This window comes from Mauremys mutica, chromosome 8, assembly GCF_020497125.1.
Source record: "Mauremys mutica isolate MM-2020 ecotype Southern chromosome 8, ASM2049712v1, whole genome shotgun sequence".
NCBI classification, from domain to species: Eukaryota; Metazoa; Chordata; order Testudines; family Geoemydidae; genus Mauremys; species Mauremys mutica.
In genome coordinates, this window is record NC_059079.1 from 57,790,186 (window position 1) to 57,811,131 (window position 20,946).

The 20,946-nt window shown below is 45.9% G+C and overlaps 2 protein-coding genes across 3 annotated transcripts in view; one reads left to right on the forward strand and one right to left on the reverse strand.

Annotated features, from left to right (window-relative positions):
• LOC123376558 (torsin-1A-interacting protein 1-like) overlaps positions 1–3,870 on the reverse strand; it is a 20,154-nt gene extending 16,284 nt beyond the window's left edge. The window contains exons 1-2 of the mRNA XM_045028636.1: positions 3,500–3,870; positions 896–970 (exon numbers count right to left, since the gene is read on the reverse strand). Of these exons, the coding sequence (XP_044884571.1) occupies positions 896–970; positions 3,500–3,701 (277 nt within the window). The 5' untranslated portion in view covers positions 3,702–3,870. The remainder of the gene's footprint in view (positions 1–895; positions 971–3,499) is intronic.
• TOR1AIP2 (torsin 1A interacting protein 2) lies at positions 3,717–20,631 on the forward strand. Of its 2 annotated transcripts, XM_045028637.1 has the most exons (6): positions 3,717–4,949; positions 8,444–8,542; positions 9,685–9,860; positions 13,153–13,725; positions 15,523–15,612; positions 19,523–20,631. In XM_045028637.1, the coding sequence occupies exons 3-6, from the start codon at positions 9,827–9,829 to the stop codon at positions 20,305–20,307; spliced, it is 1,482 nt and encodes a 493-aa protein (XP_044884572.1). In that variant the 5' UTR covers positions 3,717–4,949; positions 8,444–8,542; positions 9,685–9,826; the 3' UTR covers positions 20,308–20,631. The 2 variants fall into 2 exon arrangements, with proteins under 2 accessions (XP_044884572.1, XP_044884573.1); XM_045028638.1 differs by lacking the exons at positions 3,717–4,949; positions 15,523–15,612 and having other exon boundaries at positions 7,955–8,542.
• Positions 20,632–20,946: the final 315 nt, after the last annotated feature.

Sequence of the window (20,946 nt, forward strand, 5' to 3'; positions counted from 1 at the left end):
TGTCAGGGACTGAGACAGGACATGTTTTGAAGTCATTCATTCATTGAGTGAGTCAGACCAAACTTCTCTAAATGAAGCAATGTTTGATCCTGCCCCAAAATCTGCCCCTAGATCAATCCTAAAGAATCAATGATCAGGCTCCATGAAACTTCCCCATATGTCATCAAGGAGCTAAAGAGGAAGTGAAGTTCCTCACCCAACCCTCCCCAAAAACCCTAATCCTAGAGAGGTTAACGCATTAAAGAGGCCCAGAGATCAATAAAAGCAAGATAAGTCCTAAAAAAAAATTGTTTAGTAATACCATCCTTCTAATCCCTAACCATGTGGAATAACTGAACACCAATGGATTAGGAAACCGATCGTTGATTCAAGAATACACCACTGTATGAACAACAAATAAATACTGGGTTTTTTTGGCCTAGCAGAATCCTATATACAAATGATTGATTTTGATGTATCTAAACTATATGCTGAGACCCAAGGGGCCTCAATAATAAATATTTTTTGTAATATTATATTTTTATTAATCATAAATTAATGGAGACTATACAAAAAAAATAACAACCAGACTCCTACTAATTTCCTTGCAAAGGGCTTTGGCTACCTTTTTCACAGTAACTATCCTGTTAAGGTGCATCTGAAAGAGCACAACAGTGCCTTTAATGTGTAATGGCAATTTAAAAATCTAGTAGTGCCTACCTTAACTATTTGAAAGAAGACACAATACTGCAGAGTGAAGTCTAATATTTCTCTGCAGATAGGTAAATTATTGAAACCGGATATTGTAGATTTTTAAGGAACTAATTTATTGTTGATAGCAATTCATAAGATCTGGGAGGGGGAAGACTTCCTCTAACTGGGAAGGGAAGGGAAAGGAAAGGAAGCCCACTGTTACCTTCTGTCAAGCGTGTCTGGCTGTTGTAATTTGTGTTGTCCCTTTGTCTTCTGGTTCTGTATGTGGACACTTCATCTTCAAAACATTCACAGAAAAAAAAAAGCCACAGGTACTTTAGAAACAAACAGGTAATTTAGTGTGCACATATCTATAGAAATAAAAATGTCTGAATCAGTCTGGAAATTCAATTTTTATTCAGTTTATAAGAGCACTGAGATTGAACTAGTAAAGTCACTCATATAACCACATAAGAGGCAAGTTGTGCATAAGAGACTTGTCATCAAATATTGAAATGCACGGGCTTTACTATTCAACTTGAGCCTTCCTGCTTAATTTTAAGAGTGTAAGGATAGGAGAGGAAATAGATCCCAGCAATTAACCATTTAAATTAAATATTTTTTATTGTTTAAACAGTTAACTTTTAAACAGTATTTACATCCCTATGAGAAACTAAACTGGCGCGTAAAAACAAAAAAATAAAAAATGAAGTCTCAACCCCTTATGGTTGCACTGTGAGCTGACTGGAAACAGATGTAATGAAGCCTGACAAAGTTGGCAGAGAGCCTGAAACAACTATTCAGAGAAGTGTGAAATACATTAAGGGATGTGAAGAACTTTGCAGGAGAGCAGCTATAAAAGTAGCCCCTTCTTATGCACAAATCTAGAACTATGTAGAAGCCAGAAGTTTTACCACACTTTAGATTTACTACAGGGAGAATGAGGCAGGCCTGCTTACCAATTAACACTGCTACAAAGTAAAGCTGAATTCCGTGTTTTAAATTTATACTGAAGTAACAGAGCAAATTTTGGTCTCTGGTGCACAGGGAATAAGGCAAGAGTGAACTCACTGTGGAGGATCAAAATAACGCAGTAAGCACAGATCTACAAGTCATTTAGTTTAAAATACTTGAGTAAGTTTTATTTCCATTGAGGAAGTGTTCCATGTCAACAGACATAGCAATTGTATAGTGCACAGCCTGACTCTTCACTTGTTTCAGTGAGCTATTTAAATATGTCACACACTTTACACACAGGGTCCAATTCTACTACCCTTACTCACTAAGATCAATGCTACTGCATAAGTAATATGGTATTACTCAACATGAGTAAGTGTAGCAGAATTAAGTCTTCACAGTGCAGAGTCCAACCTGCACAATGAACGAGGCAGGAGCCCGCAAAAAAGTACACAATCATATAATTAAGTACTGTATTGTAATAAATATTTACAAGGGGGCTGAATTAATGGTGTACAAGTAACTTCAGCTTTGTCATTCCAGTCTTTTGGGGATTCACTTTAAAAATACCTTCTATACAACTTTAATGTAACATCTCAACTATTTGATAACTACAATTCATTGGCAGATAGTGTATTTTTAAACACTTTCTGGTCCTTTGAAAGAAAACTGATGCTGGATACAAAGTTATGTTGTGGGGAGACAGGTAAGAAGAATGTAGCACACTGCACATCTCAACCGTCTCCATATAGATTCCCGAAAGAGTTTTACCATAGACAAAAACTGGTGGGAAAATGCTCAGCGCAATGTCCAAGCTGAATGTCCTCTGTACCACATCTCTTCCCTCCCTGCCTCAGACAGGCCAGACCATTGAAGGTTAATAGCAAACTCTACCCTCCTTAAAATGGCAATCATGCTAGAAACAAAAGATACATATTGACTGTATGAAAGAAAACAGGTGCAAGCAGGTAAGAGAATGGAATTTAATTGTACCCAAAATAAAGCTGTTATTCTGCTTTCAAAAGCCAGTTGGCCCAGCCCTGTTTCTTGCAGCACAACTGATTTGCTTAAACCGGATTAGTTTACTGGCCAAATGTCACTGTCACATTAACGATTCCTATGGAGCCAGGTTGCCCCATCTTCCGCACCTGGGTCTGCCCAGCCTTCTTTATCTTGGAAACAGTTTTAAGAAAAGCGTGTAAAGCTCCTCCTGCTAGCGAAGGAGACTTTTGCTGCCTGCATTTCATTCACCTGCCCCTCTGAAGCCGTTTAGCTACATATGACAGAAGTAAAGTCTGCTGCGTTTAAGCTGTCCCCTCCGGGCACGTGGCAGGCAAACTCAGGGAGAAGCTGAGACGCGGGGTACGGGGAAAGGAACCCCAACCCAGCCCCAGCGTGCCGCAGCCACGCGGTGCCTCTCCCCTGGGGAGACCCGCACGTGGCGGGTCCAGCACGCACACACACGGGGTGCACCGTGACCCACACCACGGTGATGCCCCCCGATCCCCAGCCTAGATGCTGAGCACGGCAGCTCTCACTGAACCCAATGGGGGCTCAGGACCCTGACACACCCCCTCCCCCCGGGCCCCGCCCCGCCCCACGGAGCCCGACCGGCTGCAGGGACCGGATGAGGCAGAGACCAGGGCGCCCTCCTCTCCCGGGCGAACGGGACACGGCCTATCCACCCCCCCCCCACGCCGGTACGGGATCATGCCCGCGCCCCCCATTACACCGCTCCCTCCCCCCTGGGCATCCCGCAGCGCTCCGAGGCCCCCGCCCGCGTCCCTTCACCGCACCCCAGCGTGCCCCGAACCACAGGATACAGCAGGGGCGCGACGCGCGGGTCGGCAACCGCTGCCCAGTCACTCACTTTCCGAAGCCTGGGCGTCCCGCCGCCTGGTCTCCGGCCCCGGCTGCTTAGCCCCGGTTCTCTGCCGTGTCTGCATCTCCACCGCTTCCTGGCGCAGCGGCTGCCTGGATCGCAGATAATAGGCTCCTCTCGGCGTTCGCTCCTTCTCGGCTCTCCCGCCTTCGTCCTCGCGGAACGCCTCCTCCGCCAGCCGCGTTTCCATCCGGATACGCCCCCCGCCGCACTCCTCCTCGGGCTGAAGCCGCCGCACCGCAGCCCGCTGGTGATGGGCTCTGCTGCTTCGATAATCTCACTTCCTGTCGGCCATGTTGAGGGGCGGAAGTTTATTAGGGGAACCCGTTCCTCCGGGCGGCCGCCATTTTGAGGGGCGTTTCTCGTGGGGTGCTTTTCCGGCGCGGCCTCCCTCCTCATTGGGAGGAAGTCACGGGACGTGAGGCCGCAGCACCCCCGCCCGCCTAAGGCCGAACGCTCTGGCGTGGCCTGGCTCGTTCAGCCCCTGTCTCTCCCGTCCCAGCTCTAGCTGCGGAGAAACCTGCGGCTCCAGCAGCAGCTCTGCCCAACAGTCAAGAGCTGGATCTGTCGATCCGCTCCCAGCTCCCTCTTTCTTCCCCTCTACCCCCTTTTCTATCCTTCCTTCTCCCTATCCTCCCTCCGTCCCCTTTCCCCCAGAGGCGGGGGCTCGCAGTGAGCGGAGATCCACCAGTTCCCCTGAAAGTCCGCTTGCCCCGTTTTCTACCACTTCCCTCCAGGCATCTCAGCAAAGCAAGGGTCAAGCGATGGGTCGCAGGAACAATTTATGTAGTGGGGGGAGGGTGCTGAGAGCCATTGAACCGAACTGTAAACCCGGAATGTGATGGGAACCACGTCAAAGGAGGGGGTGCAGCAGCTCACCTAGCTCCCGCATCTATGGGAGAGTGGCAGTGGCTGCCCCAGCGAGTCCAGGGGGAGGGGGAAGCCCTCCCCAAAAAGGAGCGAGCAGGGTGGGTCCTTGCTGCCCTGGGGATTTGCTGGGCTATAGTCTCTGCAATAGGCTTTAAAAAAGGCTCACCCCAACCCTCCTCCTCCCCCTGATGGTGCTGCTGGAAGCTCTTGGATCGAATATGACCCCCATATGTAGCTTTGGAAAATCCAGCAGTTACGAGAGCCGAGAGCATTGGAAATGGTTCTGGGAAGCTTCTCACAGGACTCTGAAATGTGAATGGCTTGTGAAAGGAGCTAGCAACAAAAGTGACGCTGATTGGGCCTTGCATTGCTCCTGTTGAGGGCAATGCACAAGCTAGACCCACACAAGCATGCCAGTGAAGGCAATGAGGTGGACTTGGAGTGCAGAGTTCTTTTCTTGGCTTTCTTGCCTGAATTTGGACAAGCTGTTACACACGCTAAACCTGACTCCCATGAGTAACCCCTTGAAGTCACTGGAACTACACATTGTATAAAGTTGCTCCCAAACGTAAGCATTTGCTGGATTGTGGCCTAATGACTCTGTACTTAAGTTTTGCTATAAAATGGGACTAATAAAATACCTACGTCAGAGGGTTGTTACAATTGCAATTCACTAATATATGTAAAAGTGCTATGAGATGCTCAGATTAAAGACTAATAACATATAGTAGTAGTATTCCTATAACATACAGTAGGGAAGTTTGATTTTTTTAAGTACCATTTTTAACCACATGCATGTGTCACCTCCAGAGGATTTTACTAATACAGCATATAAAGTTATCTGGGATCTTCTGGATACAAGCTGTGATATAAATTCAAGATCATTATTTGGTTTATTTTGCTCATATGGATTTGAGCAAAGAATATCTGTAAACACGATTTAGGAAAGGCAAATTTAACTGCAAAATGAAGAGGTCCTAAAGGGTTTACATTTTCCTGAAAGGGGATGGGTAGGAGGAAGGGAGCATTTCCTTCCTGTGATTTCTTCAGCAAAGTCCATCTTATTTAGAATATATATAACAGGAAGATGCCTTTTTTGTACTGCAAGGTTATAAATTGTGTTTGGGGAGACATGGATATGCTATGAGCACTTCTTAAGCAAGAATGTGGGATGACAGCTTTCCTCATTTCCTAGTCTCTCTACCTCTCAAGTGGGATGTTTATTAAAGAAGAAAGAAGTGTTAAATAATGTTGTACAAGTGTGCTCTAGAAGTTCAATTTATGTTTAGAAGCAAGTGAAATTTTGTTATGTAAATTATGCATGCCTTCTTTTATGCCAGGAATAGATGTATGAACTGTCAGTCTTCTAAAATGGAATAGGAGAACAAAGAATTTGAGCATTGTCTTATTAAGCAATACAAAAGGATGTAACAGATAATCATCTAATCTTGAGGTTTTAAAGTCCACAGAGCTATGCAGAAAGAGATCTAGTAAATTAATTATAATCTTTCATAGATTCATCTACTAAATATGCAGGTAAGACCTTTACATTTCACCTCATCTGAAGGTCTCAAAGGGCTTTACAAGAATTAAATTATGTGGGTTACTGACTGTAAATGAAAGCGGCACTTCAAGATATGCTCTGCGTAATCTAGTGGAGTACTGTGCTACAAACTGATTTGTTGACCCTTCTTTAACTTGGTATATTTCTAAAAACCCCAAAAACCTTAGTTTAAAAAAAAGTTAATGTTGCTAAGTGACAATATATATACACCTATCAAAACACAACAGGATTGTGACAAGTTATAATTTTGCTAGATGGAGACAAAGAAAATTAGACAAAGTCAACATTTCCAATCAGAGTAGTTTATAATCACCTGTAACTCAAAAACTGTTTAGCTTTATGTTTTCAAGCTTGTGTGACTGAATGCATTCCTGTATTCACACCCTACACTCTACTGTAATAATCTTTGTACAAAATATGCCTTGTGAGATATAATTTGAAAATTAATACCCCATATAATGGGAAAATGCATGGCCTTAAAATCTATTAATTTATGAGAGTGGCAAATACATTTTGTTTGTGAAATGTGGATTAAGGAAAAGATTATGCAGCATGACCCAGAAAGACATGTTTTATATGTCTGTGAGCCATGTACCAGATGTATAAGAACACAAACAGAATAGATTCTCCTTCAGTGCATCTCAGCCTGTGCTATGCCCTTCCATTTTGTGAGGCTCCAAGTTCCAAGAGAGTGGGTTTCAGGCTTTGGCTTTTTTCTTTCTCCTCTCCTTTTGCTAGAAGGAGTTGAGGAGCCCTTAAACCGCTGAGTATCCATGCAATAGCTCATTCTTACGGTCAGCCCTGTCAGTGCATCCAGAGGTGAATGGAAGCGTATCGAAGAAGCATGCTGCTCTCATATACAGGAGAACATTTTCAAACCAGTTTCTAAATAACGCCCTCTGTGAGTGCATTCCTTGGTATGACTAAATAGATGAATCTGCTTTGAAAATTTGTTAAAAGATCAGTGAAGGGGATAAAAACAAAAGGCCCTTGACTCCAGCTTAGTTTTGCTTCTTAAGCTGCCTAGCTTAATAGTAACATTTGAACAGTCCCATCTTTAACACTGAAGTGACCTTTTTGCACCTGCTCCAGTCTGGAGCCTTTTAGAGTAGCATTCTACAAGGCTGGCTTAATGAAGTGACCCTATGCAAGGAAGGCCACTGGGAAAAGGGCTGGACACTTTATTTTCTAAATGGGGATGTTTTGAGTTCCAGAAAATAAAACAATAAATCTTGGCTTCCCTGATTTTTCTTTCCCACTTTCTGTTTTACACTGCCAGTGCTGTACATACTGACTGATCAGTGATTTTCCAGCCGCATCACTCAGTGCACCACTCCCTTCCTAATCCCCCATTGGCCAGTTCTAGTTTCGTTTTTCAGCCCACAGGAACTGACTCCATGGACACATGGCCCAGAGTGTGATGTCTTAGTTTCTTTGCTTCTGTATTTTTTTTTTACTTACATAAATTGCCTCTTTTCTCCCTTGCCTTATACCTCTTAATAATTTCTCCCTCTGTTGTAATTCTGTTAATTGGTCTTCCATCCTAATAATAGGTCTGTACCAAGAAAGTCACCAGGGCTGACAGAGACAGTTGCTGGATTCAGTTAATATCCTCATTGCTGATCTTGTTCTGCTTCTTAATATGGAGCAGCTGATGAAGAATCAAAAACATCAATCCACTCTCTTCAGCCTTCCTCAATGTCCATATTTCACTGCTGTACCATAAAGTTGGTGTAACCAGGGTTCTATAGATCTGCAGCTTCATAGCAAGCTTAATGTCATGATGTCCCCACAGAGATCACTGAAGGGCTTGAAATATGGCAGTAGCTCCTGCTATACAAGCATCCACATCTTTTGAGCATCCTTCAGCACTGTCTATGATGCTTCTTAAGTATTTAACAGTTGCCACCTGCTCAGTGTCCCATAGAGATAGGTTAATACTGAGCTGGCTATAATCTGGAGGATTATCTGGAGGCTGCTTGGTGGCAATTCGGTGGTGCTATAAGGTAATGAATGACAGACATAGACTGAACATCCAGCCAGACCAACTTAAGGACTGAGCTAGAGATCCATCTGATCTCAAGATCCACTTGAGCTGCAAGGAGGCTAGGTCCCTTTGGAATTTGCCATGCTGCTGCTGCTGCAATAAATTTAATTCTATTATTTAACATCTAAAGTGGTTTGAGATAGTCTGTTTGAAGGATGCTCTGTACAATTGTAGAGTTCTGTAAATAAGTCCAAACAGATGAGTTATTTCCTGAAAATACATGTTTGTAATCAGAACAAAGCCACTGACTGATCTACAACTAGGGACTAGTCATTCAAAGAAACGTGGCTGTAGTCAAAGAGTGGGGGCAGAACTACATATCCCAGCATTCCACACTATGGCACCTTGGATGGGTGCAAAGTTCACTGTCACGTTGACAGTGGAAGGATTAAGAGTTTATGGGTGTGTGTATTTGAGAGGATCTGTTTTCCCTCTAACATCGAAACTGAAGGGCCCTTGGGACGTTTGTGGAGGGAGCAGTTTGGATCCGCCTGTAACAACCCCTCTGCTAAGAAATCCCCGCCAAGAGCAGCTGCTGCAATCCACACAAGTAAGTGTTCAACTCTTGGAGTTACTGTACTTTTAATTTCTCACTTCCTGCTCTTTCTAAATAACACAAAGGAGGAATCAAAATGTGGTGGGTTGGAGTGGGCGGCAGAGTGCAGAAATTCCTGGGGGGTGAGCTGTAAATCTGACCACTTGCCTCCATAGGGAGCAGTTTTGTTTAACTCCAAATATGGTATTGCCTTCAGTTAGAGGGCATGACAATAGAGACGGTAAGCCATCTGGTGTGGGGAAGTCTCTTACTAGACTCTGTATGAGGGACAGAGGGCACAGACTACTGGTCTTGTGCATATAGATCCTGTACTAAGCAGAAATCTTGTATGCAAGCCGATTGCCATCAGGGAAAGTTTCTCTTTTCAATTGCCCATGTACTTACTCATTCCTCTTAGCCAAGTCTGAAAACAGGATCCATTGCTCACTAGTGTTGACTATACATGATTGGCATCACAAAATGCATCATCTTGAAACTGAAACAATAGAAAACATTATTACGTGAAGAAACTGAATCCCACATCGCTCTTCTGTGTTATTTGTGTCCTTCCCTCACTTAGGGCCTTTGTGACTGTTCAAAAGTCAGGCTCACATTCTTACACCTTAGCAGGTTGAGAGGCATGCCTCCTTTTTCCTTTTCCTTTCAACACTCTCCCTCCCACCCCCCAGCATTTATATTCTGTGTGTGGCAGTTTGATTCAAACATATTTTAAATGAGTGGATTAAATTGCTGGTGCAACAGCCCTGGAGATTGAAGTCCTCTGACCACAGAGACAGCACTGACAGGTACAGTGTGACTTCCCAAATCACCGCCCCACCAATGGGATTCAGATATAAGGGCTTAGGCCTGGTCTACGTGGGCTCTGTCTACATGGGCAAAAGTGGTTTTTTTTTCCAGTCAAGTTATCTTAACATATAGACCCAGTTGAACACCTTTACAGTCATATTAGCAGCTTGTTAACAGCACTAGGCCTGAAGTGTTCAGATGTCACTGATTATCTGAGGTGCATCTCGGTATATTCCATCATAAGGTAACAGGCTCACACAGCTCCAAACAGCTTTATTAATGGCTTTGGTGGTGGTGGGGAAGGTCTCAAGTTTCCTAGTATGAGTCATTGCTTTATTCTTTGTATTTAGTTGGCTCAGGGGATGGTCTCCACGAGCTGGTTGAGACTAATCAAGCTATTCGGACCAGAAAGAAGATAGCAGGCGTCTGTATGACCTAATCAGGAAGTGTAACAATCTAGTCAAGAAACCAAAACACCAAACGATCAAGAGAATGGCAGAAAATGGAGACCAGGATCCTCACCGGAGTAAGTCTGGTGTGAATGTGAGGCCCCTGGAATAGATGTTTTAGAAATAGGTTCATATTTAATAATAATTTTTAATATTTGTGTACTGTTGTATTTGTCATTGTTACTAGTTATATAATAAGAGAAATGGGAGCTGGCCCTTTAAGAATAGGGTGGGGTCACAGTGAGTGAACGCTTGCAGAGATGGGCTGGATTCTGGTGCGTGTGTGTGCGCGTGCGGGGGCATCTGTGTTTAAACAAAGTTCTCCTTGAAAAGCTGAGTCTTAAGGGAGTTCCATGCATGTCTCCAGTGCTATAGTCCCTAGCTACTGCATTTTCAGACACACCGGAAGAGAAAATCTCCTCAATGAAACTAAAACCTGGAAAGGAAAAAGCCTGTTTCATTTCTATATTTCCTGTTTAATAAAAGGAAGCCCCTGACAGTCACTCTCATAGTTAAAGCAAAGCTTGCGGTTTGAATTTCAGAGTCCTGTGAGAACAAGCCATCCCTGTGTTGACAAGGCCATAGATACCTATCCTAGGTTCTATCCATGACAGTGATCAATGCTTCAGACCAAGAGAACCTTTTCCATCCTGCACCTCAACACAGTACAGTTACCTAATTGTGCTCTCCTGTAGAGGATAGAGGGGAATTTCTTTCATAGAATCTCAGGGTTGGAAGGGACCTCAGGAGGTCATCTAGTCCAGCCCCCTGCTTGAAGCAGGACCAATCCCCAGACAGATTTTTTACCCCAAATCCCTATGTGGCCACCTCAAGGATTGACCTCACAACCCTGGGTCTAGCATGCCAATGCTCAAACCAGTGAGCTATCCCTCCTTCTGATCTCTGAAGCAATCAAGCTTCACGCAGAGGTGGGCAGAGGTCCCACAGGCCAATATTTGGGGCAATTAACAAAGTAGCTTTTATTGCAGATGAACTAACTAATGGAAGCAGAGCTGAATTTAAAGTTCCCAGTTTCCTAAGAACATGAATATGGTTATGTTTGAGAAGTGAGTGTGTTGTGGACTTAGGGGACCATAGGTGCTGGAAATAGGAGTGCTGGGGGTGCTGCTGCTGCACCCCCTGGCTTGAAGTGATTTTCATTATATACAGGGTTTACAGTTTGGTTCAGTGGCTCTCAGTACCCCCACTATAAAATTGTTCCAGAACCCCTGTGGGGGACATGTTTTCCATACAAAGAAGAATTGGATCAGGTCTGAGATCCAAATTCCACAGAGACCAGGAAATTATAGCTGGCCACATCATAGACCAACTGTTCAACACATGGCCTCTAGCTTGCTGGCCCCAGATTTTGCATATGTAAACCAGAGTGATCCTCACACCAATTACCTGTGCACAACTTGGGTATTCAGAAGCCTAACTGGACAATTTATTTTTGTTTCTATGTATACTGCGTACTTTTATTTTCTAGTACAGAGGTTCTCAAATTGGGTGTGAGAAGCTTTAGGGGGAAAAAACTGTGCACATTTTACCCACAGCAATGAATAACTAGCAAAGTTGATTCCTCCAAACATAGCAGGTCCTCAGGTCCCCACTGTGCATTTTGACAGATTTCTGGTAAGAATGAATAGCATTATACAGAGTCGTTGCCATTTGTAGGTTAATCTGTTTGCTGTGACACTAGGTGCACCTTTAATTGTAAGCATCAACCACAATTTCAGTGTTGTTTTGCTCTTATTACAATGGACTGTTGACTCTGTTTGAATCAGTGCCTTACCATTTTTCATATTTAGTGAGAATTGCAAGTTGATTGTTTTTATCAGTATATGGACTGGTGTGGTGTGGGGCGTAAACTACTACAGACACAGTGAAGAGGGCGCGATCAAATAAGTTTGAGAACCACTGTGCTAGTGTAAAACAGATAAATGACAGTTCCCCTTACCCCCAGAGAACTCCTGAACACATAGGATCACTTTACCCAATCTACACCAGTGCTAAAAGAATTCAGTGAGTAATTCACAGTAAAGATTGTATTCAACAAAGATATATTTTTTCACTGTTCTTGAATTGTCTGGGAGCATCTTACAATTTTGTCAGGTTTATTTTGTATTCAAAATTATTTGCTGAATAATTTCCATACGATAATAGTTCTTGAGCTGTAGATTTTTTGTGAGCAGGTTGTTGCAGATATTCAGTATTTGAAATCTGAACCATGTTGGGTAGTTTTGCTAGATCCTATAGCTCACTTATACCTGTTGTTTGTTCCCTGATTGGAAGTCTAAGGGCTAGTCTACACTTACCTGCCGGGTCGACGCGGTGAGTTCGACTTCTCGGAGTTCGAACTATAGCGTCTAATCTGGACGCGATAGTTCGAACTCCCCGCGCGCTCCGGTCGACTCCGGTACTCCACCACTGCAAACGGCGGTGGCGGAGTCGACCTTGGAGCCGCGGACTTCGATCCCGCGGCGTCTGGACGGGTAAGTAGTTCGAACTAGGGTACTTCGAGTTCAGCTACGCTATTCACGTAGCTGAACTTGCGTACCCTAGTTCGACCCCCGCCCTTAGTGTAGACCTGCCCTAAGATTCAAGTTCCTGGCACAGATACTCATATTTACAAGTTCAAAACTTCCTTTGTGCAAATATTCTCTAATATTTGCTTTACATTTCTGTTTCTGCAAACAAACCTAAATTCTTTGGTAGAACAACCACAGAAAGTCAATGAAAAAGGATCAGAAATATAGCAGAAGCAAGTTACATTTTTTATGTACAGTAGTTGCAAAGAAATGTTTTGAATTCACTCAGATCAATCTGCTACCATGTCAACACCACTAGTAGAAATTCCCCAAACCACAAAACATAATCTACATCCTCTTCTCCTTGACATACCAACTAGGGAAACCCCAGATACATAGTTAGGCCTTATGACATATTCTGCAATTTGATGGACTATACTTTCAGAGTCAAGAGACTTCCACCTAAGACCCTTGGTGACCATTTATATGTCCCGGCTGGTCTTGACAGCTGGGTGCAGAGTACAGAAAGAGGGGTAAATTTCTAAAATAGCCAGGATCCAATCTTTGCAGGTCCATTAGTGTGAACAAATTATTGTATTTGCAGAGTTGCAGGCACAAATTTAGAGGCCAGGTTGAGATCTCTATGAAGATGGCCCAGTGTAGTTCATTGGTGGTGAGGAGTCATGGGAATCTCATCCCCATTCTTGTTGTGTGTCAATTTTGGAGCGTATAGGACTAGGAGTTTTGGTGAGACTTTATAGAAAACTAGTCAGCAACTCAGTATTCTTGACCATTATATTAAAGAAAATAAACAGTATTTGACTTTTTGATCCCACAGCCTACCCGGCCCAAGAATTGATGAGAAGAGAGGAGGAGAGGACTTCCCAGGTCCAAGAAGATGAAAATGTATTGAGGATCCACCAAGAAAAGATGATTGAAGATTCTGGTTCTGTCCAACTGAAAACCTCCCCAGAAATAGAAACACTAGGTCCCCTAGAGACAAACAGTGCGTCTGGAAGCCCCTCCGCAGTAAATGAAGAGGATTCCTCAGAGGGAAGGCCAGTGAGTTCTGATGGAATTTCTCTGAAAACAAACACTGAGGAGTCTCCAGGTCTTCTGAACCTTAACACAATGAGTTTACCAGACTATTCCCTAGACAAAGACCTGGTATCTTCCTTAGGTGAAAGGAAAACACATTCAGTGCCAGTTGCTCTGGAGGAGAAAATCATAGGGGAACCCCCAACAGAAGAGGAGAACAGTGTACCCACCCCCAGAGGAGAGCCACGAGATACCATAATCCAAGAAACTACACTTCCATCTGCAGACTTCCTGGAACCAATGAAAGAGAGTATCTCAAACAAGGAGGGAGAGAGACCCCAAGACACAGCAAGGAAGAGACACTTGACTGAAGGTGAGTCAACAGTAGTTTGCATGACAAAGTGCTGCCATGTTTAAGGTCTCTGCAGATCCCTTGCCTTCAACTTAATGTGTGGTTAATCTCTGAAAAGGGGCTTTGTAAGAATGGCATTGAGGGTTTTGTCTCTCAGTCAAGGATTGCAGATCACCTGTGCTGGGTTTACAAGTAGGAAGATGTTTTCCCAGATTGCAAGCCCGGCAAACTCATTCTGGCCTCAGAATCAACATGGTTGCTTCTACAGCTGGTCAGCAAATGAGTTTCTGTTCTGTGGAAAATTTAGACTTAATTGTAAAACGAAAGCTCTTCTTTGGTTTTTGCAGGTTTGTTTTTTCCAACAAAAAGTTGAAAGTCTTCACAAGAACCAGGGGCTTTGTTCATGAATAGTTTTGTTTCATTGAAACCCGAGTTTTCCATTGGAAAACAGTTCTGAATGGAAAATGTTCAACCGGCCCTAGTTATTTCCTTCTTGTGTATCATCACCCCCACGAGCAGCAGAAATGGTTCTGCAGGCCAAAGTGTGACCTCAGTGACACCTGTACAACCAGATGACCTTCAATAAATTGACACACAAATGTGACTGTTTGAAAGTTAGTAATAATCCTGTTGATGATGCATAAGTTAGAACAGACTCTAGCTCAGAGGTTCTCAACCTATTTCTTTCTGAGACTCCCCCAACATCCTATAAAAACTCCACGACCCAGCTGTACAACAACTAGGGAAGTAGAGAAGATGTGGGTGCGGCTGCATCCCCTGGCTTGAAGTGGTTTCCATCACATACAGGGTTTACAGTTTGGCTCAATGGCTCTCAGCACCCCCACTGTACAAATTGTTCCAGCACCCCTATATAAAAGCCAAGGCCGGTTTTGGGGGTAGCAAGCAGGGCAATTGCCTGGGGTCCCATGCCACAGGGGCCCCGCAAAGCTAAGTTGCTCATGCTTTGGCTTCAGCCCCAGGTGGCAGGGCTCAGGGCGGCGGGGCTTCGGCTTTCTGACCTGGGCTCTAGTGAGTCTAATGCCGGCCCTGCTTGGTGGACCCTCTGAGACCTGCTCGGGGCCCCCCAGGAGGCCTCAGGCCCCTGGCTGAGAACTGCTGCTCTAGCTCACTCTCTCTGGGTTGCGCTGGTTCCGAAGTAATGAGCAGCAAGAATGTACTTTTGTCACTAAACTCAGCAGGTCTGACTGAGCACAAACCGAGAGCAGAGCTATTCTGAGAACGTTCAGTTCGAAAACAGACACTTTTCAGAGCAGAACCTCACTTTAAGCATTTAATCACAATCGAGGGCAGCTTCTGTTTGTAGGACATTTCACCCAGCTTTGCAGCTATTGCAGAGACCTTAGCTGCGTAAGGAACAACTCTCATCAGCCTCTCTGCCCCATCCCCACTGATACTTGCTGGTGGAGCATCTTATGAAGATCCTTGCCCTACCCAAGATTTGGAGGCTGAGCTGACCCAGGGGCAAGCTGCCATTTCTAAAGAGCTGAGCAGGGATGAAGCTATCTCCAGCTCAGCACAGATCCCAGCTGGCTCATTCTCACTGAGTGGGACTCTCTTCTGCTTGGGAAGAAGGGAAATTGTGAGGGGCTTTAAAAAGCTGCATGTTCCTTTCCATTCTTTGCAGGGTGATGACAGCCTCCCAAAGCAGAGGTGTCTGCAGCTGAAAGCAGTCTCACAGATTTGTCTTGTGTTCTATGGATGCAGACTTTATTGTTAGTAGTGTGATTAGACTGATTTTTGCCTTTGCTAGTGAGTGGCAAACTTCATCTCCCTTTTTTTAAAATATCTGACCCACAGCGGGGAAGTTAGAGGCTGAAGCCCATCCACAAGAGACAGAGACCAGGGAGGAAGCAACGCCAGAGAAGGAGAAGTCCTTTTTAGGAAATGGTGAGAACGGGAAGGTTTCCTTGTGCGTTTCATTGTTCACAGTTCCCTTGGAAACAGTCAGCAACCAGGATCAGATAACGAAACACATTCAGACCTTTCACTCAGGCCTCTCAGGCCAGGTCTGTACTACAAACTTACATCGGTATAGCTGCATCACTCAGTGGTGTGAAAAATCCACACCCCTGAGTGATGTGGTTTTACCAACCTAACCCCCTGTGTTGACGGGAGGCTCTTGCGGAGGTGGATTAACCCTTTGGCCCAGGATTTGCGAAAACTGCTGCAAATTTAGTTTAATGGGGATTTTAGAGAAGTGGGTTTGAAATGGAAAGCAGCTCTCATCCATAACGAAGGTGCGTCTGGGCTCAGTCCCATAATACATGGGATTTCCCTAAAGTTCCCAGGGCATGGAAAGGCGTGCAGGGACACGCCAGCTCGCTGTGCAGGAAGGTATGCTTCCTTCCCCATAACCCAACCCCACAGCACCAGGGCTTGGCAACAATGACAGGGCCCTCCAAGTAACTTGTCCCCTCCTTCCTGCAGGGACATCGTGAGGTGGCCACTGTCTCTTTAAAATAAATACCAACAGGGTACTTGTACTCGGCAATAGTGGCAAAGATTTTAAGAAAAGTTGACTGAAGTTAAGCTGCTAAATCTTTAAGATCTGAGCTAAAAGGCTGAGGCTGGTCCAGTGGCTAGGTGGCTAGTCTGGGATTTAGGAGACCAGGATTCAATCCTCTGTTTGGCATGTGTGGGATCTTGGGCAATTCTCGAAGGCCCAGATTATTAAAGGTATTTAGGTGTTGCTGCACTCAGCTTTGTGCCGCCTAACTGAGTGAGGCTAAATCTCATTTGCAAAAGGGATTTAGGCACTTGGGGGGGGGCAAAATCCCATTGAAAGCCAATGGCTTTTAGGATTCTAAATACCTTTTGAAAATGAGATTTAGGCTTCCAAGTCAGTTAGGCATTGCAATGCTGAGCACAGCAATGTCTAAATAAAGACAGTTAACAATCTGGCCCTTAGCCCCAGATCTGGTAAGATATTTAGGCACCTGACTCCCATTTGGACTAACAAACATATTGGAGCATGAGCTTTCGTGGGTGAATACCCACTTCGTCGGATGCATGTCATTCACCCACGAAAGCTCATGCTCCAAGATGTTTGTTAGTCTATAAGGTGCCACAGGACTCTTTGCCGCTTTTACAGATCCAGACTAACACGGCTACCCCTCTGACACTTCACTCCCATTTAAATCAATGAGAGTGAGGGGCCTAAATACCCATACGGATCTGGGCCTTGCTATCTCTGTGCCTTAGTTTCCCATCCATAAGACAGGAGTAATACATCCCTACCTCACAGGGCCATAGGCGGCAGGTTTGTATAATTTTTGGTGGGGCCCAAAATGGTGGTGCCCCCCCGCTCCTGCCCTGTAAGCAGATATAAAATGAAGCTACAACGCGTCAGTGCCACAAGATTACAAGGGTCAATTAAAAGTGGAAAGTCAGAAGCAGCACTTGCCTACTTCAATATACAGTATTATATTTTGTTGCACCTGTTGTGATGAAGTGGGAATGTTCTTAATATTTTCTCTGAATACTGTGTGGGTGCCTCAGTTTCCCCTGCAAGATGCCAACTGAAGGTGTTGGGGACAAAGAGATCAGGTGGCCTCCTTGTCCGGAAGAGACACAGAGGCCAGAGGAGGGAGTGTCAGTTTGGAGCTGGCTGGGGAAATGGGGAGAGACCCAGAACTTGGTTCTGGGCTCCCCACCCCCCAAGATGGACCTGACAGAGGGGTTCTGTTTTCTGTACCAACAAGCTCTGTTTAAACTGTGTTCCTGTCATCTAATAAACCTTCTGTTTTACTGTCTGGCTGAGAGTCACATCTGACTGCGGAGTTGGGGTGCAGGGCCCTCTGGTTGTCCCAGGACCAGCCTGGGCAGACTCACTTTGGAAAGTGCATGACGTGGAAGGGCATGCTGAATGCTCTGAGGTCAGACCCAGGAAGGTGTAAGCTTCTTGCCGTGGAGACAGTATGCTCCGAGAGAGGAGGCTCCCCCAGAGTCCTGACTGGCTTTGTATGGAATTGTTCCAAAGCATCACAGCATCCCCTTCCACACCGTGCACTTCCCAGAAGTCCGCACAGGCACTGACACTCTCTCCTCCGGCCTTTGTCTCTTTTCCAGGCATTAAGAGGCCACCCGATCTCTCTGTTCTCCAACACCTTCAGTTGGCACCTTGCAGGGGAAACTGATTTGGGAGAAATGAAGTAAAAGCTGCCCAAACCGAGCTTGAGCACTCCTGAATTTTGAGGTGTTCAAATCTGGCAGGCAGGTGCTGCGGGTGGGAGAGGGCTGTGGGCTCCATGGGGGAGCTTGGCAGCAACTGTCTGGAGCTGCACGGAGCCAGATATGCTGGTCTGAGTGGCACAGTAAGCGGTTTGGGGGTTGGAGAAGGGGTAGGGAGTTCCGGGGGGGCAGTCAAGGGACAAGGAGCAGGGGGGGTTGGATGGGGCAGAGGTTCGAAGGGGCAGTCAGGGGACAGGCAGCAATTGGATAGGCATGGGAGTCTAGGAGGTTTATCAGGGGACAGGTAGGGGGCGCGGTCCTGGGGGGGAAGTTGGGTGGGGTCTCAGGAGGGGGCAGTTGGGGACAAGGAGAAGGGAGGCTTAGATAGGGGCTGAGGTCCCAAGGGGCAGTTAGGGGCAAGGGTCTCGGGAGGGGGTAATCGGGGAACAAGGACCAGTGGTGCTTAGCTAGGGGGTGGAGGTCCTGGGGGGCAGTTGGGGCAGGGGTCTGGGGAGGGGGCAATCAGCAGCCAGGGGCTGGGATTCAAAGGGCTCTGGGCTGCTGGCAGCTGCGGGGATCCCAGAGCCCTTTAAATCCCAGCCCCGGCTGGGAGTCAGAGGGCTCTGGGCTGCCTGCAACCACGGGGAGCCCAGAGCCTTTTAAATCCCAGCCGCGGCCGGGAATCAGAGGGCTCTGGGCTGCCCGCTGCGGCGGGGAGCCCAGAGCCCTTTAAATCTCATCCGCGGCTGGGAATTAAAAGGCTCTGGGCTCCCCCCCGCAGCGGGCAGCCCAGAGCCCTCTGATTCCCGGCCGCGGATGGGATTTAAAAGGCTCTGGGCTCCCCGCGGTTGCAGGCAGCCCTGATCCCTTTAAATCTCAGCCGCGGCTGGGATTTAAAGGGCTCTGGGCTGCCGGCAGCGCAGAGCAGGGGAGAAACCTAGCTCCAAATATTGCTGGAGCAGAGCCCCTGTCTGTGAATATTCCTGGGGCTAAAGCCCCAGGAGCCCATATAAGTTGGCGCCCATGCACAGGGCTGTTGATGATAGGCCCAATGAAGATGGTGAGGCACTCAGACACTACAGCACTAGGGACCATATAAGTACCTTAGATAGTAAGCAGACTGGATTTTGGAAGGCTGAGCACCCAGCAGCTCCACCACGCCACTGAGTGCCCTAAACTGATGGCCTACAAAACTGCATTAGAAAAGAGCTATGAAAAAGTGCTGTCGGATTGGGATTTGGTGCATTAAATTCTAGGGGGAAAAGGCAATAAATCACATAAAGGACTGAAGTTTCCCAAGGGAACGTGTAGGATCTCACGCCATGGTTCCAAAGCTGTGGGCCATAGCTCAGTCTGTGGGTTTGTAGGGCCCTCTGCTCAGTGGCAGAGCAAGTCCCCTCACCTCAGGGAAGAGGGCTCTTTTTCAGTGCTACATTAAACATTTTCAGGGCCATCACTAGGTTGATGTGGTGAGCCTATCATTTTCATTAGAAAGCAGATGTTGGGGTCTGGGAGATGGATGAAGACAAAGGCATATCTCTGTGCTAGCCTCCAGCATGCCGCTGTACTCATGTCAGACTCTTTCACTCTCTCTCTCTTGTCCCTTCCCCTCAACCTTCTCTAACAGGTCTTGCCTCTCCTGCAGCTTCACTGGGAGTCCTGGTAGTTGTGGTTTGTTTCAGCATATATTGCAATGGCTACTATACTTCCCAGCCCCACCATATGCCAAAAAATCCAGCCTTGGAGGCCTTCTTGTCCGGGTTTAACCAGCTGAAGGACAGCTTTCCGGGCCAGAGCTCTTACCTGTGGGTTAGAGGGCGAAAATTATTGCAGAGGCATCTCAACACTTCCAGTCATAGCGAGCCAGCTATTTTAATCTTTACTGCTGCCCGTGAAGGTGAAGAAACCTTAAAGTGCCTGAGCAACCGTATTGCAGATGCCTACTCCACCTCACTCCGTGCCAGTACCATCCAGGTTGACGGGGCTGGTAAAGCCACTCTCAACAGCGACAAAGCTAAACTGGAGGTAGATTATGAGCTGAGCACCGGCTTTGAGGAGGGCAAGAGGGCCGCAGTGGTGCACCGGTTCGAGTCGCTACCAGCTGGCTCCACCTTGATCTTTTACAAGTACTGCGACCATGAGAGCGCGGCCTTCAAAGACGTGGCACTGCTCTTAACAGTCCTGCTGGAGGAAGAGAAGCTGGAGGCTAATATAGGCCTACAGCAAGTCGAGGAGAGAGTCCGTGATTTCCTCTGGGCCAAATTCACCAATGCCAACACTCCCAGCTCCTACAACCACATGGACACCGACAAACTGAGTGGGTTGTGGAGCCGCATCTCCCACCTGGTACTGCCCATCCATCCAGTAAAAGCCATAGAGAACAATGGCTGTTCTTTCCAAATCAAACCATAGTGGTGAATGAAATCAGCTTCCAGGACAGCCAAAGCCTTTGTGTAGAGGAGGCAAGTTATTACTAAGCCAGGGATCTGGAGCCATTAATGAACAATAAGCTTACTTTATAATAGCATGACACTGTCACATCTATTTTTACCTCTTGGAAAGATTTTATAATTTTCAAAGTGAGACCCAATGGCGCAGGCGTTAACTGGCTAAGCCAGGGGTAGGCAACCTATGGCATGCGTGCCAAAGGTGGCGCACAAGCTGATTTTCAGTGGCAATCACACTTCCCAGGTCCTGGCCACCAGTCCGGGGGGGCTCTGCATTTTAATATAATTTTTAATGAAGCTTCTTAAACATTTTAAAAACCTTATTTACTTTACATACAACAATAGTTTAGTTATGTATTATAGACTTATAGAAAGAGACCTTCTAAAAATGTTAAAATGTATTACTGGCACGCGAAACCTTAAATTAGAGTAAATAAAAGAAGACTCAGCACACCACTTCTGAAAGGTTGCCGACCCCTGGCCGCTAAGCCATCTCAGCCAATCATATTGGATAGACACTAGAATGATGCTTCCCATTTGTGGATTAATAGATGGGAAGAGCTAGTACTTTAAACTGCTAACTGCACAGCTAGAAGATTATGGC

Excerpts from the sequence above, each read along its gene's own strand:
- TOR1AIP2 (XM_045028637.1), top strand. The coding sequence starts at position 9,827 with ATGGCAGAAAATGGAGACCAGGATCCTCACCGGA. Across the intron at positions 9,861-13,152 it reads AGACCAGGATCCTCACCGGA|CCTACCCGGCCCAAGAATTG; the intron begins GTAAGTCTGGTG and ends TTGATCCCACAG. Across the intron at positions 15,613-19,522 it reads GAAGTCCTTTTTAGGAAATG|GTCTTGCCTCTCCTGCAGCT; the intron begins GTGAGAACGGGA and ends CTTCTCTAACAG.